This window comes from Dermacentor albipictus, chromosome 4, assembly GCF_038994185.2.
Source record: "Dermacentor albipictus isolate Rhodes 1998 colony chromosome 4, USDA_Dalb.pri_finalv2, whole genome shotgun sequence".
Classification (NCBI taxonomy): Eukaryota; Metazoa; Arthropoda; class Arachnida; order Ixodida; family Ixodidae; genus Dermacentor; species Dermacentor albipictus.
The window spans coordinates 102,853,993-102,870,822 of record NC_091824.1 but is presented as its reverse complement, the minus strand read 5'-3'; the positions used below and the strand labels follow the sequence as shown (position 1 = coordinate 102,870,822).

Genomic DNA, 16,830 nt, shown 5'->3' with positions numbered 1-16,830 from the left:
GATTTTTATTATTTTCTTTAAACAGTTTGGCTAATGTTAGCTGGGACAGAAGGTATATGTGTTGCGAGGAAAAAAACATTAGGCCATAATCAAATACAATTTTCTTATGTCGACTAACAAGAAACAAGAAATACCCTAATTATTCTAGAGATGTGCCTTAATCATTCACTGTATCAAAGTTCTTTTGTTTTTGTTTGAGTTGATTACATTTAGGAGACTACTGATCCCTTCATCGTCTTATTTTTCTGTTTCTGTCGTAGTGCTCAATCATCGGTTCCAATGTATGTTGTCACGTGAGGATATATGGGGAAAGCAAAACGTACACTTCGAGTCAAGAATTCTTAGTCTTCCCGCCAAAAGAGGGAAGTACAACTCTTAACTCTTTCATCTTCTTCTGCGGCTTGAAGAGACGCCAACTGTGCTGTAGAAATAATGACCTGCACCCGAAAGGTTTTCCTATGTTTTTTATTGAAGCAAGAACATGCCCCTTAATAAATATTCTGTCAAACGTGAATCTCGCCGGCACAAGTATTGTGCTTTGGGATTTGTTACAAAAGTTCAGTATTGCTAAGCCCTGATTAATTTCCGCCTTCTAGTTGAGGTTACTATAATTACTGAACTATAATTATTCGGGTACTTAGGCCATTCATTTTTCTGCCAAAGTACGTAATTCTAGAACATAACAGCGATTTCCTCATTGCATGGTACAGCATTAGTTAATACCCCTATGAAAGATGAATGAATCTTCTGGAGGCTTAGTATAGAACAGTCGTAGGCTGAGGGTAACGACAAGTTTTTTCTTATAAGTACGCAAAGTACGCATTCCCTATGCTCGAGAATAAACTTCGAAAGAAAAAAATTGCGTCCTGCGCAAGCCACTCTACGTTGGCAGTTATAGCCGCAGCCTTTCTCGCCTTTGATGTTTGTCCTCTAATTTATACATAACGGTGTTTACTTACCTTTTACACGAGTAGTAATTGGTCATGAAGACATTTGGAAAGGCGAGCATTACATTGGTGGTAAGGAATAGTTGCGGGTAGCTGCAGGTGCAGACAGTGGCAGCAGTATAGGCGGCCATCCCTGGCCTGTAGACCAACAAAATTAAAGTTATAATAATAATAATAATAATAATAATAATAATAATAATAATAATAATAATAATAATAATACGTGCCAGCAATAATTATACTAGTAGCTGTTTCTAACGTATCAGTGATACATATATTAACTCTTACGAACTGGTCAAAAATCGAGTAGTACAAATATAGAAAAGATAGAGTATCTCTAAGTGTAATAGAAATGCGACAAGACTTGAGTACAGGTTGGTTATTTTAGTGCGTCGTGTGATAAGCGCCAAAAGTATGCCGACAAAATCAACGCTGTCTTTTCTGTTACCTCACTTTCTTCCCATTACCTCTCTCTCTCTCTCTCCTACGCTGTGTATAATCAGACGCTTCACGAAACTCAGTGCTGTGAGGCTGCATCAGGTGAGATTACATATGGCGCCTATCAACCTCTCCTACGTGTGACACTATAATCCTCCTAACATACACCCTTGCGCACACATTGGCTCTGCGTCTTTCTAATTTCGTACAACTTTTTTGAGCCTAAATTCTCTCATTTGTCTCAGAAATAGCGTTGCGTGATGGTCCTTGAAAGTGGCTGTCGCCACAGAAATCGGTGATAAATTCACTGATTTATTGAGCCGATAATTCAAAGCCGTTGCCTGATGAAGTCGTTTAAGGTTTTTATCTGGCCGTCCGTCAGCGCAACCGTATATATCGAAGCGAAAAAATAATAAATAGCTGATAAGGTGAAAATACTCTGGGTATAGCACTAAACGAATAGCACAAGTAAGGTACTGTGGTGTGTGAGTCTACACATGAGCACGCGTACAAGTAAAATTTTAAATTACCGCAGTCGTATAGTGTTCTAAATGCTATTTTATGCGTAAAATGCATTCATTGTTTTTTGGCAGACATTCTTCTTATGCCTGAGGTCATACGACCGTGAAATCCCCAAATCTCACTGTATATGCAAAGAAATATAAAGTGATGAAAATTATGACGCTGAGGGCTACATTGATGTCTTTCTGAAGCATCATGCAGCCGTTACCAAGAAGCAGATATTAAAATACCCTCGCAATACCACACAGCGATCGAAACGCATCAGCGACCTGTGATTTGCCTCGACCATGCAATCAAACCGAATCTGAATATGAGATACTCATATGAAAACCTTGATGATCGCGTTGCACAAAAGACTTCAATCTTGTCCTGTTAGCGGAAGAATTGATCCCACATTGTTTCGGGCGATCTGTTGAACAGAATGGCCGATGATATCTGAATACCCTCGTCGATTTTGTTTTCCTTTTTGCATATCCCAAAGCCTGAAGGACGCCATTCAATGCCCGCGTAGCTAGTCCGAGATATTATTGTCCCAAAAGAAGCACATACTGAAATCATACGGCACGTGGAAAGACCCATCGAAGAAAGGAAACACAAGGATGGCGTAAGATGTGACTGCGCGGAGCACCGAGAAATAGATGCTGTTTGTGGCTAAATCACTTCCAGAGCTGACGTATTAGTCATGCCTGCACACTGGTATTGATTTGTAGCATCCTTTTGGCAAGGGATGAGCTAGCAAACCAACCAAGGTTGGTCACTCGAAAATGCCGCAGTTGTTAGGAGGCATCAATGCAAGTTGTAACACTGTTTATTGCTCTTGTGGCAAGCTGCATGATGGTATTTTATATTTGCGTAAATTTATCCAAGTTTAAAACGCTTTGTACAAATGACCCTAAGGTGCAGAGGAAAAAGTTCTTGGGTGAAGAGGGAGCTATGGTCGTGCGAAGCCTTTTACCTTTCTACCTCGGCTGTTTACGTTAGATTTTCACTTGCGCGGAAATCATTTTGACTGCAAGTCATGCCGTCCGCGGTAATTGCTCGATTCAGGCAGCCCTGGGTTGCACATCAAGCACGCTGCTATTGCACAATACTTGTTCCTAACACTTTATGTTGAGGACAGAGGCAGGAGAGAGCAAGGCTCATCTCTCAGGAGTCTCACCGTCATCATTTCATCGATTTAATTTATGCCATAGATGGAGCAGCTGCGGCGTTAGTGTCGATTGTTACAGTTTGCACAGAAACAAACTATAGCAAGCTGCGACCGTGGCCTATGAAGCCAAGGAATATCGACCTTCTCTACATTTTTATATACTACTTTGGAACCATACATTGAAGTACTCAGTAGCACATTTACTGTCTTTTTCGTGCCCTCTATAAGCACGAAAATCTATGGGGCCACTGGGTGTGCAGTATATCTAATCACAACGTTCGCTTCCAGGTGAGGAAGTGTCCTCTCAAATTTTTATATGCTCCATATACTCTATCGGATTTATTCGTTCAGTAAAAGTGAGCCTGAAATTCTGTACGCATTTTAATATGTTCGCTTGAGAAAGCTTTATTACAAACAACGAAGGCTAAATGCACTTGTTTGAACCACTCTAAATGTTCTGCACAATTACCTCCTATATAGCGCATAAGAAGGAACACCTATATACATAACAAAAAGAAACACGTCTTATACCCGTGCCTACTTCAATACAGCAGAACTGTTCTCATAAGCACCATGAATGAAACACGACTCCTAACTTTGGAACGGTGGCTTTCTCGAATAAGTGGAGCGTGCAATATAAGTAGGCGGTGGCTACGTTGCCGTGTCAGCACTTCACTATAGCGTGATGCGTAGAAATCCGGAGTTCTACATGTCCGTTCGTAACAGCGATAAGAATCACGCGGCGTACACCATCCTTCACAGAACGACATATGCATTTATTACTTGCCTGGTCACGACTAGAGCAGCGACTGTCACACGAGTGCAGTCGACATCGTTCAACGTTTCGCTCTGATGGAGCCGCGTTATATATATATGCGTCCTTTGTTTTTATCTTTGAGCCATTCATTCGTTGCGCTCAAGAGGGTAGCCGCGTCGAACACCTAAATTTTTAGGTCACACATGTTGAGAGAATACGCGCTTGAAAGCCACCGCTTCTTCCACACCTGCATAACTTTCTGGATATTGTCAAATTCCTCCATGTTGTCGAACTGGCTATCTTACTGTCATGTCTCATTGGCTCACAGGGCTGCTGCTGCCTCTCTGATTGGCACAAAGCGCCAACATGGCCGAAGTTTATAGCATACGAAATAGCCTACTCTGTTTCAATCTCTGTCCTGTTCTGCTGTGCCGTGCTGCCTATAAAGGAAGGATGTGTGAAACGTTATTCAAAAAATAGTGATGAATATGTGCTTTTGGGCTGTAGCTGTCCGTGAGAAAAGAGCTCGCATGCGTTTAGAACCGCCACGATTTTTCCCTATGAGTTAAAGTGCTTCGGTGCGCAAATAAATCGCATTATACACTGGGTAACATTACAAAGCACAAGTGCGCGATGATTAAGAGAGAAGGCAAGGCAAACAAATTCTGGTCTTATTTAGTGGTCATCCGGGACTGTGGGTTTACCGTGTCGGACTGCGCAAACTAGCCGAGGTCAGTAACTATCAGTTTCGATTGGTGGAAAACCGCTGGGTGTACAAGTGCCAAAATTTTTACACACTAGAGAAAGGACAAACTATGGCAAGTTAGTGTATAATGGACGCTGCGCAACCTTACGGTAACGGTATAAATTAAGATGAACAAATAATTGCCTGTTAATTAATAATTATGATACGTATATTCAGTGCATTTTTGCGCGTTGCCTGGTGACACTGAGCTTCAGCTGTGGTTACCTGCCGTGGGTGCTTGGGAGAGAAAGATAAAGACGTTCGGCTCAGACGGAGGAGGAATCGCCTAGCGTTCTTTTAGACCTGGTGAATTATTCAATTAAATATGCATGGAGTCCGTTGCACTGGAAGCTTGCCAAGGTAATATTGATGCTTAAGAAACAAGAAGGAAGGTATGTATTAGAGAACATTAGGCCCATTGCGCTTACATCAAACGTAGTAAAATTCATTGAGAGGCTCCTTCACCGTCGCATCATGAAATTTGTTAATGATAATTACCTTCTTAGTCCCTCTCAGATTGGTTTCAGGGCCGGCTGCTCCATCTGGCATGCCCACGTTGACTTAGAAAGCCGAATACAACTCGCCCGACGTCATAGGCAATACGCTGCCTTAGTGACGCTCGATATCGCTAAAGCCTACGACACTGTGGAGCACACAATATTGATCAATCGGTTAACTTCCTGTGGTGTTCCTGGGTATATAGTAGCGTGGATTCGGTCTTTCTTAGGTGAAAGAGAATTCTATTGCTACGCAAGCGGCGTTTCTTCTTCTAGACACAAACAAACGAGAGGCGTACCGCAAGGCTCAGTTCTTTCCCCGGTACTTTTTAATATCCTCATGAGCACATTACCTTGTCATCAAGAAATAACTACTTATGTTTATGCAGACGATATTGCGTTTTTTGCATCTGCAAACGACATTCACACGCTATACCAGCGGCTGCAAACTTACCTTTATGATCTGGAGAGGTGGTTAGATACTAGTCACTTCACCCTCAATACCAGCAAATGTGCTGTTCTCGTATTTCCGATACGTGACATAGTGCACATTTCATTGTCTTACCACCTACAAGACATACCACAGGTGGAATCTGTTAAATACCTCGGAATTATTTATAATGCCTCTCTCAACTGGCGCTCACACATAGATCATTTGACTGGGAAAGGTACTCGTGCAATTGGCATATTGCGTAGGCTGAGCAGTCGTCGAATAGGATTGAGAAGAGATACACTCCTAATGATATATCGTATGTACGTTCGCCCTGTATTAGAATTTGGTTGCGTGCTCTTCTCTGGAGCTCCAGCCTACATGTCCCGTCCTCTAATCCTCTTAGAAAGAGAAGCATCACGTCTGTGTTTAGGTCTTCCTAAATTTGTTGCAAATTCTATTCTTTATCTAGAATCCCGTGTTCCACCACTTCCGTGCAGGTTCCGGCTTTTGACGGTGCAGACGTTCTTAAGGATTTACGAATCACCACTGCGTCATCCCCAAATAATCTTTATTTCACAACCTGCGTTGTTTTTCGGTGTCATCTGGCCGCGACTACATAATCCGCAAATTATATTTGTGCAAAAATTACTTGACTCTTTGGGCGTGCGCATATGCGATGTTCTTCCTATTACCGACAGAGCTGTTGCCACGGATATTCAATTTGATGACATCTTTCCTAATAATGCAAAATTACTTCCGCACCATATTCTAGACGGTATATTGCAAGATCATCTGAAAAACCTTCAAACAAACGTTGTAATTGCTACAGATGCTTCACAGTGTGACGAAAAGTCAGGTGTAGGAATTTTTTCCCCGATTCTCGATTGGACATTTTCTCTTCGGCTGCCAGATTTCATACCGATTTTTTTAGCCGAATTCATGGCCGTGGTGCTGGCATTACGCAAATTAGGACCATCAATTACGTCAGCCGTGATAGTCACCGATTCTTTATCACTGTGCTCATCCCTTACTGCTTCTAGTGATTCTCGCGTGATGAGGACATTTCAATCATTGGTACCTGCTTACTTGAGAAGCGTGCGTTTGATTTGGGTGCCTGGCCATAAAGGACTAATCATTAATGAAATTGCAGACTCTCTAGCCAAGGCATCGATAAGTGGCCCGATTCTTCCTTGCTGCCCTTTGACTGCTTATGTTACTGCAGCTAGATTTCGCAGGAGTATCATTATACAGTCAGTATCAGGCTCCGCAATTACTAACTCTGCGGATTACGGACATCTCCTGCACCCTTGGAACAGAGATTTTTGCCGAACACGGAAAATTGAAGTGTCTATCACGAAGCTGCGCTGCCGTATACCTGCATTGAACTTCTACCTCCACAGGTCTGGTCTGGTCCCCTCACCATTATGCTCATTCTGTGGCGAAGCGGAGACAATCGACCATTTCTTGTTGTCTTGCAGACGGTTTTCTATTATAAGAAAACAACTACTCGAAATCCCGCTTCGCTCTATTGGTTTAACTTTATCAGTGCCTGTGATCCTGTCTTTTGGAGCCTCCATTGTTGGGTTCAGCAACAGAAATGTTTGCTTGGCGATCCAAAATTACCTCATTGAAACCAATCGATTTCCATGTTAGATTGATCGTTCTCCCTCCCAACCATAGCTTTTTTTTTATTTCTTATCTTTTATTGATTATTATTGTTATTATTGTTATTATCTTATACCCGGTTTTCATCTGATTATTTCCTTTTTTCTCCAAACACAAAACGTTTACTTTTAAACTCACACGCCCAAATGGTTAACTCCCTTGTTATCATTATTATTTTAGGCACCTAATTAAACCGCCCGATTCTTGGCCAATCCCCCACTGTGGGTATGTGCCACTGCCACTAAGGACAACAACAACAACAACAACAGTTCTCTGCCTGGCCGGCTGTTATTGCCTGCCCAGTTGCTACCTTGACACTGGTGCAAGTACTGGGTAATACTACCATGCAATATTTTGACCCCCGGAGTTCGTGCGACCATTTCATCGATTCCGCAGGAAGACTGGCCATTTCGCCGTAGCCGTCGCTTGCAACGACTGCCAACTGAATTCGGCCCTCCCGCTTTACTAAGATGACAAGCTGGGCTGATTGGTGATCCGTTACGAGAATTAGACGTACAACGAATTGCTGAAGACGACAAGCTTTAGAAAATGATATAAAATTGATTTTAATTGAAGTGGCAGGTCGCGCTTGGTACTGTGCACATAGTGCCAGAACACACATGATCTTGCATTGTGTTTTGTCGCTTTTGTTCTTCTTGTCCGCAACGCGCTATGCGCCTAATTCAGGTTAATAGGTACAAAAAAGAAAGATAATTATGAACTGCAAATATGGTTTAGTTCTTGAAGTGAGTAGACCTAGCACCCCATTTGCTTCAGTCAGGACTGGGAAATAAGTAGTGACGAGCGCATTCTGTTCGCCACTTCTTTTTCTTTTGTTCCTGCAGAGTAGGAGAAACTAAATGCCGAGACAGTTCTTACTTCAATCTCGGTTCAGCAAACATTCTTCAAAGCGTTGACTCGGATAACTGGGAGATCCTGCTCGCCCTTGCAGGATTCGCAGAAGTGACCTTCATGCGCAAGACTCCGCGAAGCGGCCAGCATCATCGAGTAAATCCGCTGCCCGTCTTGGTGCGTGCCGCAAATTTGCATATGTAGATTGCGCGTGCAGTTTAGGTTAGGGTTTACCTGTACTAATATTGTTCCCTTCATCAGAACACAGTGAACAGTGAAATAGAATTCAAGGCTGAGATTTAGGCCCTGGTGAACGGGAACAGCATCACTCGCGTGGCATTTGGCGCTGCACGCCACTGAAAGATATGACGTAATAAAAAAGATGATGAAGACGAGCCATTTACTTGGCTACATATATATGCTGTTAAGAAAACGTCCCAATTATTAATGGTCTATGCCGAAGTAAGCATAAACCTGCAACAACTTGTACAAATCCCACAGCTTTATCACGTTAAACAGGCCTCGCACACATACCTGTTCTGAGGTTGAAAGTATAATACTAGCAACATCGCCAATCACACGTAGGAATATTAATCAGGATATTAAGTTTTAAAAAAGCATTTCTAGAGGTATTTTGGGCAAATGTATCACGGCAATTAACCAGCTGCTGGAGTAATGCGTTTGTTTGAGCAGTAAATACCATTTGCTACAGTCACTGTTAGTTCAATTTTCTGGCTGCATTACCCTGACTTCGGTAAGCACGCACAGTACGTACCGTCCTGCCCCATTCGCTCAGCTCTACTCCGTGAACACTTTAGTCGCTGGACCCACAACCCACCCACTGCCACTAGCTGAGACCCCTCTCTCCCGTCCCCCAGAGTAGGGTAGCCAACCAGATGCATTCCTGGTTAACATCCCTACCTTCTATCTTCTCCTACTCCTCCTCCGAGTCAAGACACTGCGGGATGGTTCCTTACAACTAAATTCTTCTTCCTCTTCCGGCATTGTATTCATTATTATAATCCACTCATGATATGCACTAAATATGTCCTTTCTTCAGAGTCTCGATAATGATGAGTAAAACAATAAATAGCTCTTTTTCTATTTATTGTAATAAATAAGACAACCATGGCGACAAAGCATCGATCATAAAGCATTCAATGTGTTAAAAAATATACACGGTAAGTACTGCTTATATATATTCAATAGTCTGGTTCTAATTAAACGCAACCTTACTGCACATTAGAGCAACTATAGTCTTCTGCCACCATGGCGTCGTTCCTCAACAGTGTGGAGGGGGCACCGAAACAGCATCCACAAGTTTCCGACTCAACACCGTAAATCAATTTACACCCGTGAGAGCGCTTAAAAGTGCACATCTGTCTGTAGCTCACATTATATACCCGTAAGGGTGCAAGAGTGCGAGTTATAGAAAGAAAGCATTTTAAGGATGTAAGCTCAGTTTGCATTAAAATTTGCTTTTTGCGTTCCTGCAATGACCTATCCAATTCCGTATTATTTGTGTTTAGCTCCCTCCCTTTCTTTCATCCCTTACCATCTTGACTGTAATAGCGCGCCAGACATGTCACTATATAGGCTGACCTCTGCAGGTATCACTAAACTTTCTCCTTGTCTCTCTCTAGTTGTACATTACTCCTTTAAGATTGAAGCAAAATGAGGAAAAATATCCTAGAAAAATTACATTAAAAAAGGAAAATGAATGTGGCTAGTAAAGTAATGTCAATCTGAGAAATAAATGCGGAAGACTCAACCAATCCGTGAATAAAGAACATCAAAGCCCACACACATGACACTGAAATAACTGTTTTAAAACACATACGCGTAGGAAAGAGGATGGCCTCCCAGAAAGGAAATAATAATAATAATAATAATAATAATAATAATAATAATAATAATAATAATAATAATAATAATAATAATAATAATAATAATAATAATAATAATCCTATCTTTATGTCCACTGCAGGACTAAGCCTTTTCTCAGCGATCTTCAGTTGCCCGTGTCTTGCGTTTACTGATTTAGATTTCCGCCTGAAAATTGCCTAATTCCAATCACCACAACTCATTTCCTGCCGTCCTTGATTGCGCTTCCCTTCCCTTGGCACCCAATCTGTAATAACGAATGGTCCACGAGTTATCTACCCTACGCATACATGGCCTGGACAGCTATATATTTTTCTGCCCGTACGTTAGCGCCGGTAGAATTCAATGATTGTACACTCAAAAAGTAAGAACTCACAGAGCAAACTAATTAGTTCACACGTAAATTCAAATTCGAGCCGAATTCATAAATCTTCCGGCCTTTGAAGAACTCTGGCGATTGGCCTGTTGGCTCCTATGCCGAGTTTCCAGTGACAATTGGTCTGTGCTCTTTTTACATGACGCTTTGATAAATGAACAATAGGCGCCGACTACGGAGCGGCACCGGGGCCCGAGCCCCCTCCGGAGCCTCCCATGGAGGGGGGAGGGGTCTGAGCCCTCCCCCCTCCCACTAACAGCTAGAGTGTCATTACCATGGCTTTGTCAACCATATCGTTTGAGGTTTCTTTTGACTTTTCTCGATCTTCCCACCTGAAATTTTATTGTGGCTAATAGCTTAATGCACCATTGTTGACGCGCACGTGCACGGCTTTTAATTCATACTTTCGACTCGTTTCTGCAAAGCCTGACAATAGGAGGACACGCGCATTAGAAGCACTAGCGGCGGCTGCTTCATCCGTATTTTGTCACTTCAACATTGTTTTAAATTTGCATTGTAAACAGCATGCACACACACACACAATATATTGACATATACACAAAGGACAAACTTTATTACATATTGGGAAGAGATGGAGGTAGCCAGTTACCAATTATTTCTAAGGGTATGGATAGCCGATGCCTAGAGAACGAATACGTTGTTATATGTTTACCACGCTTCAAATTGCTTTGCGTGCTTTTTTGACCGCGAAAAAATCCTATAGAATTCAGTGACCCCTTCAGCAGTCTTCTATAAATGGTGTATGAAATGCACGTTAATGTTGTCTGTCTCAGTAGTGCTTCTCTTTCGAGTAAGCAATGCCAACGACTCATGAAAAAAAGAAAACATTTCTAGTTATTTACAACATTTATTAGGGATGGAAGCATCTTCAGTTGATTGCAGAAGTCATCGATATACACCTGGCATCCCAATTACAACCATGCACCAAGATTTAAAAAAAGGAGCAATGCGTTACTCGAAGATAACCTAGTGCATATTGTTTACAGTACAGTGGACTAGCTGCCGGTAATTTTTTTTTCTTTACTGATATGTAATTAATTGTAGTTAGTTATCTAACTCGAGATGTACTGTCCTAATTATCAAAGTGTCAATGAGGCATTTGAAGGCACAGCCAAGGGACATCTAATAGCGATATTTTCAGCGACGTACTAATTGTGTACTATTTTTTTTTTGGACTGATAAAAAACCCCGCGAAACATGGAGAACACCACGTGACTGCGCTCCCACCCGGATCAGGCTCCCTCTGAGTTTTCCAGAACGAAATAAAGGCAATAATAATAAAAAAAACATCGTGACTGAGCTGGTGCCTTATCTGCCACGCCCCGGTCGAACTAACATGTCGCGTTTGGTGTTAGTTGGAAACAAGTTGTGATAGCAGTTGTCTTAGCGTAGAGAGAGTGCACGGATGATTTTTTTTTTCTTTGTGCCACAAAACCTATCACCAAGAAAACGAATTGACAACGTCAGTGCAGATGTTTAAAAGTGTGTTTTGTTTCGTCCCAGTCGCCATGTCTTTCTCTAATGTGCAGAAGGTGAAAATGATCCTTGCCTTGGGAGCCGCAAATACAAGTGGAAGGACGCAACTACGTGTCAGTCATGGGAAGAGTGGCGCTAGACCAAACGCGTCGACTTTCATGAGAAATGATGAAAACCTGAGACAAACCGGCAGCTTCAACAAACAGCAGCATAACACTCCATTTTTGAGTCCCATCCTACGCACGGTTGTTCTAGCATTTGTGGCCTTCAACCCTAATGGTATAGCGTGCGGGACGTGGCCGCCCAGGTACCGATTTCCAAGAAATCAGTTTGGAGGATTCTAAATGACGGCCTCTCACTCGTACCACTTTAACCAGCACAATGCTTATAAGATAGAATTCTGTAAAATTGTCTAGATTTCTCGAATTGGGCACTCATAAAAGCCGATGAGTTACCTGAGTTTTTGAGCGATTACATGTGCATAGATGAAGCCAAATTTGCAGAAACGCCTAGGTAATGATGTACTCCAATCTACACTGGGTAAAGCGCAGCCGGCACCAGTACCAGTGGTCGCTCAATGTGAGGTTCAGAATTTGCGCCGGTGCTATATTCGGTCCCTTCTCCGATCACACATTCAGTGGATAGCGTTACGTGGACGAAATCCTTGAAGGAGTGGTGAACGAGTTTCTCGAAGTCACGCTGTCACGTTTTCCACTTCTCTGGTATCAGCAAGATGGGGCACCCGCACACAGCAGCAGCCGAGCACGAAACTGGCTGGATGCGACTTTTCATGCGGAATAGATTGGAAGGCGCGGGCCTGTAAATTGGCCGGCTATGTCACCTGACTTCGCTCCGCTCGATTTCTTTCTTTGGTTATGTGAAAAATGGTGCTTATATGATCGAGACGGACATCAGATTAGTTCAAGGAAAGGATAGCGGATGTTCTGCCGTAGAATTCCGGCGTCGGTCATCAAGAAAACCACTGAAGGTGTGATAAAACGGACACAGTACTGGGCGTAGCTGCAGAAGGAAAGCTATTCGAACACGTCTTCTGGGCAGCAGGCGGTGTTCAACGGGGCTTACGAATTCATGATACTAAGGGCGCACTGAAATCTTGTGTTTTTTTTTTTATGTGTGTGTGCAGATATCGTGATTGCCAATTCGGCTCTTTTAGAAGTGGTATATTTATTTTCTTGAATGCATCGGTTTTGCCTTTTCTCTACACGTTCGTCGGTTCCCTGCCTGTTTATTTCACTTTCATTTTTTGTCACCAACCTGTTCTTGCAGCACGTATACACTTTCATAAAAAATAAAACGGTCACATTAATTTGGCTTTGGTCCGAAGCAAGTTTCTGGCGCGAAGTGTAGCTTCGCGCGCACTCTTTCGATGCCGTATGAGCAATGCTGGGATTTTGAAACATTCTATGGATATTACGTTGCTTTTCGCATTTCGTGCATGGTCAGAGCGGCGCTTCGGTCGCGTTATCAAAGGACTTTTGTTATCAGTGTGACAGTCGGCGTTGAGAGACGGATAATAAGTGTGACGTAATATGAGAGGAAAGAATAGCCACGAAGCACCGAAAGCTGCTGTCGGCGCTCCTTCCGTACCATAATCAAGGTGATACGCTGTCCGGGTTTGCGACAGGCAATGCAGTTACTTTCAATCAAGTCATTTGAGCGCGCTGTTTTATCATGCGGGTGGGAGCGCACTCACGTGGTATTTTCCATACTTCGTGAGGTTTCTTCGCCAGTCGGAAAAAATTGTACGCAATTAGTATGTCGCTGAAAAGACCGCATTTAGATGTCATTTTGGGGTGCCTACAAATGCCTGATTGACACTTTGAAAATTGGGACAAAACTTCTCAAGTTAGATAATTAATTGCAATTACTGAATTAAATCACAATAATGGAAGAATAACTGGTGGCTACTCCACTGTACGGGAAACAATATGCACTAAGTTTTCTTCGAGTAACGCGAGTGCTCGTTTTTTAAATTCTTGGTGCATTCAAACTGGGGAACATTGTATACTTCACTCAGTAACCCAAATAAGGCCAAGCCGGCTTCACTCGAAATCAGAATCAACAGCACTCATGCGCAGGAGCGCTTATACTCGGACTCACACATACACACAAAAAAGAGACAGAAAGAGGCTGCAGTTTCACCGGAAAGGCGAAGCAGCATTAGTGATTGCGACAATTACACGAAGGAGGATTGCACTACCGAGAGGACTCAGGCTGTGAAATTGAACTGTCTCCTTACTACTACGTGGTCTTGTATATATTCATATAACGCCGTCACTTCAGCGCTCAATTCTTCCAGGTCACACGAAGTTTCTCCAAGAGCAAGAAATATATATATAGGGTTCGGAAAGCTAGTCTGGCCTTAACACCCCCCCCCTCCCCGTCACCCAGCGGAAGACTGAAAAATATCCGCATATGGAATGAACTCCCTCTTGAATACAGGCTCTGTATATTCTATGTGCTTTTGCGATAGCTATTTCTCATTCAATCCCAATTTCTCCATACTCTCAGTCAATATGAAAAAATTCTACTTTCAAATACAGGCTCGCGACAAGAGTTTCTCTAAGGACTTCACAGTCCCAAAGTTGAACAAGTGGCCGAGAACACAGAGGCTTTACGTGCACAACAGCAGGTGCTAAGCGGTCGCTACAGGGGTCACTATTAAACGAATGACGTCGACGGAAAAAGTTACGTGATAAGAACTTAGTAATTCAAACCCGATTTTTCAGATGAGTGAATGCGTGATGCTTTCGCGGGCAATAGTGGTGTGTACGAACGCGCCAGTTAAAATAGCGGATTACTTTATCCAAACAGACCGGCCAACCTTAAGCTAGTCATATGAAACAAAAGCAATAGAAGTCAGGTCCCCGGTGAACATCGCTAAAGATATGAACTAACGGGCATAACGTACAACCCGCAGCATAAATCGCAACCAAATGCGGGCGGTTGCTCGAATCGTCCGTACATGATCCCTTCTCACCTCGAGCTTCGATGAGCGCCGAGAAGGCCGCAGGCAGGCGGTCCACGAGCAGCGGCAAGATTACCACCACCAGGACACGGAGAGGGAACACCACCATGTTTTGCGTTAACTCCCACGGGATGACACGTTCAAACTTTACAAAATTTGAGTCACCTCCTCAGTGAGCCTCGCCGATGAAGATGCCGAAACGAAGCAGCGAGTGGTGGTGGTCGGCGGAGAGTGGCGGCAGCGGATAAAGTCGGCGGCAGAACCAAGCGGCGTCGCGGCCCAAACGAACGGGGTCGAAAGAGGATCGCATCGAACCACACATCGGCATCCGATTGTCAGGCCACAAATCTGAGCCCCCAGCGGAAGGAAGGGCAAAGAATGTAGAAATAGATCGGAGAACGGAGCACGGATATTTTCTCGCTGCCGTCTCAATCTTTGTCTGTGTTGTCGTTGTGGTCGCTGTGGTGACGTCGGGAATAAAGGAGGGTGGGAACAGCCGCACGCGACGGACCGAGCGTCGTCGCGCCGCTTGGTCGTCGGCGAAGATCTCGGCGCTTGCTGGAGGCTTCGGCGCTAAGAAGAAGCGGCAGCAGGGGCAGTGGGAGGAGGGGGCGGTGGCGCTACGAAGATCGTGCGACGACGTGAGGTGGGAACCGGCGCACGAACACTAGCGGCTGCGAGACGGCGCGAGGCTGGCCCGCCAACGTCAGACCACACACACAAACACACACAGCCCACCGCCGAAAACGACGACTTTCCCGAGATAAAGGGCCAGGCGGCCGACGGTGGCAGGAAGAACGAAATGACGTGTCACGTTTGTTGTTTCCGTTGGCTTTACTTCTGTATGGCAGCGACGGTCACCGAAGCCTCAGCTCAGCTCGCCGTGCGCTGCGCACGTGCGTCTGTTACCGAAGCCTTCGCGTAACTGTTGGCGGGATGTCGAGAAAAATAAAAAAAGCTGAAGAACTGGTAGAAAAGGCGGAGAGTAGGAGGTGAAAAAAAAGTTCTGCCAGGACGGCTGCAGCAAGAGCGATGGCAGGCCGGTAGGCGGAGACCGCGCGTAAATGAGGAAGAACTCCTCGGAAAGGATTTTCTAGTCGAGACGACGGCTTCGGGTCTCCGTTTCTCGTTCCTTCACTGCTGTGTTCTGCTGATACTTCACTAACTCGCTCTTTTCCTTTTTTTTTGTTCTAGGCGTACTCGGTGCCTCGTTGAGTCCAGCGGCGTGCCACCGTGGAGCTGACACTTTGAAGGGGGTGGAGAAGGGACGGGCGGCTGTAAACGGAATCAAGCCAGCTCGCGACTTCAACCGAGGATTCCCGACTTAGGAGGCCGGTGCAGGTCTCTCTCTGGCGTTTCAAGCTTGTGTTTTCTAATGGCTTGTTCTCTCGCTGTCCTTCTTAGACAATCCCTTCGCTTCTTCCAGCTCGCCGCTCACTAAAACCGGGAGCTTTCGCGTACCAGCCTCGAGCGAAAAAGGATCGACGAGTGCCGGGGTGAAAAGGAAGAAAACTACACCCATGGACTAGGCGACGCACGGCGCAAACGCGTTTAAGCTCCAGAGACGTCGCAATCCTTGACAAAACAGGAGAAGGTGGCCAGAGGACGTGCGCTGCAACAGCGGCGAAAACGAAGCCACTCCAAGGCTGTAGTTGTCCGGTCGCCTTTGAAACATAGAAACACTGAGAGTCAGACAGTTTTGTGGCCCGCACGAAGCACACGAAAGAGTGGCCTTGGGCGCTGAGGCAACGGGTTAAAATTCACGCCCACAGTCAGCTCCTAGCAACACTTTCTGCCACGGGTATTCGCTGTGAGCAAGTAGCCACTGCTCTTGACGTCAGTAGAAGCGAAGCACTTGACCTGACGACGAAAGCTGCAGATTCCCCCCGAGGTAAATCATGACTTCCCCTTTCCTTTTGTGCGCTGTCAGAGTTTCTTTTTTTTTTTTTACCTTGCGGACTCAATTCTACAGAGCGGCTCTCTAGTAATGTCTCTTTTTTTGTCGCAGCTGCAGAAATGCAATATTGGACGCAGGCGGAAGCAAGCGTAATAAAATAGACAAAGACCCTCGAAGCGGT

The 16,830-nt window shown here is 44.3% G+C and overlaps 1 protein-coding gene across 2 annotated transcripts in view; it reads right to left on the bottom strand.

The window, feature by feature from the left end:
- The window catches only part of LOC135904583 (neural cell adhesion molecule 1-like), a 695,421-nt gene extending 678,941 nt beyond the window's left edge, over positions 1-16,480 (bottom strand). Inside the window, exons 1-2 of one of the 2 annotated variants that reach the window (XM_065435438.2) lie at positions 14,765-16,480; positions 960-1,085 (exon numbers count right to left, since the gene is read on the bottom strand). Coding sequence is in view for 1 of the 2 variants with exons in the window: in XM_065435437.1 (XP_065291509.1) it covers positions 14,765-14,861 (97 nt within the window). In the remaining variant the exon portion in view is untranslated. The remainder of the gene's footprint in view (positions 1-959; positions 1,086-14,764) is intronic. The other variant, XM_065435437.1, reaches the window with a different exon arrangement.
- Between the last annotated feature and the right edge of the window lie 350 nt (positions 16,481-16,830).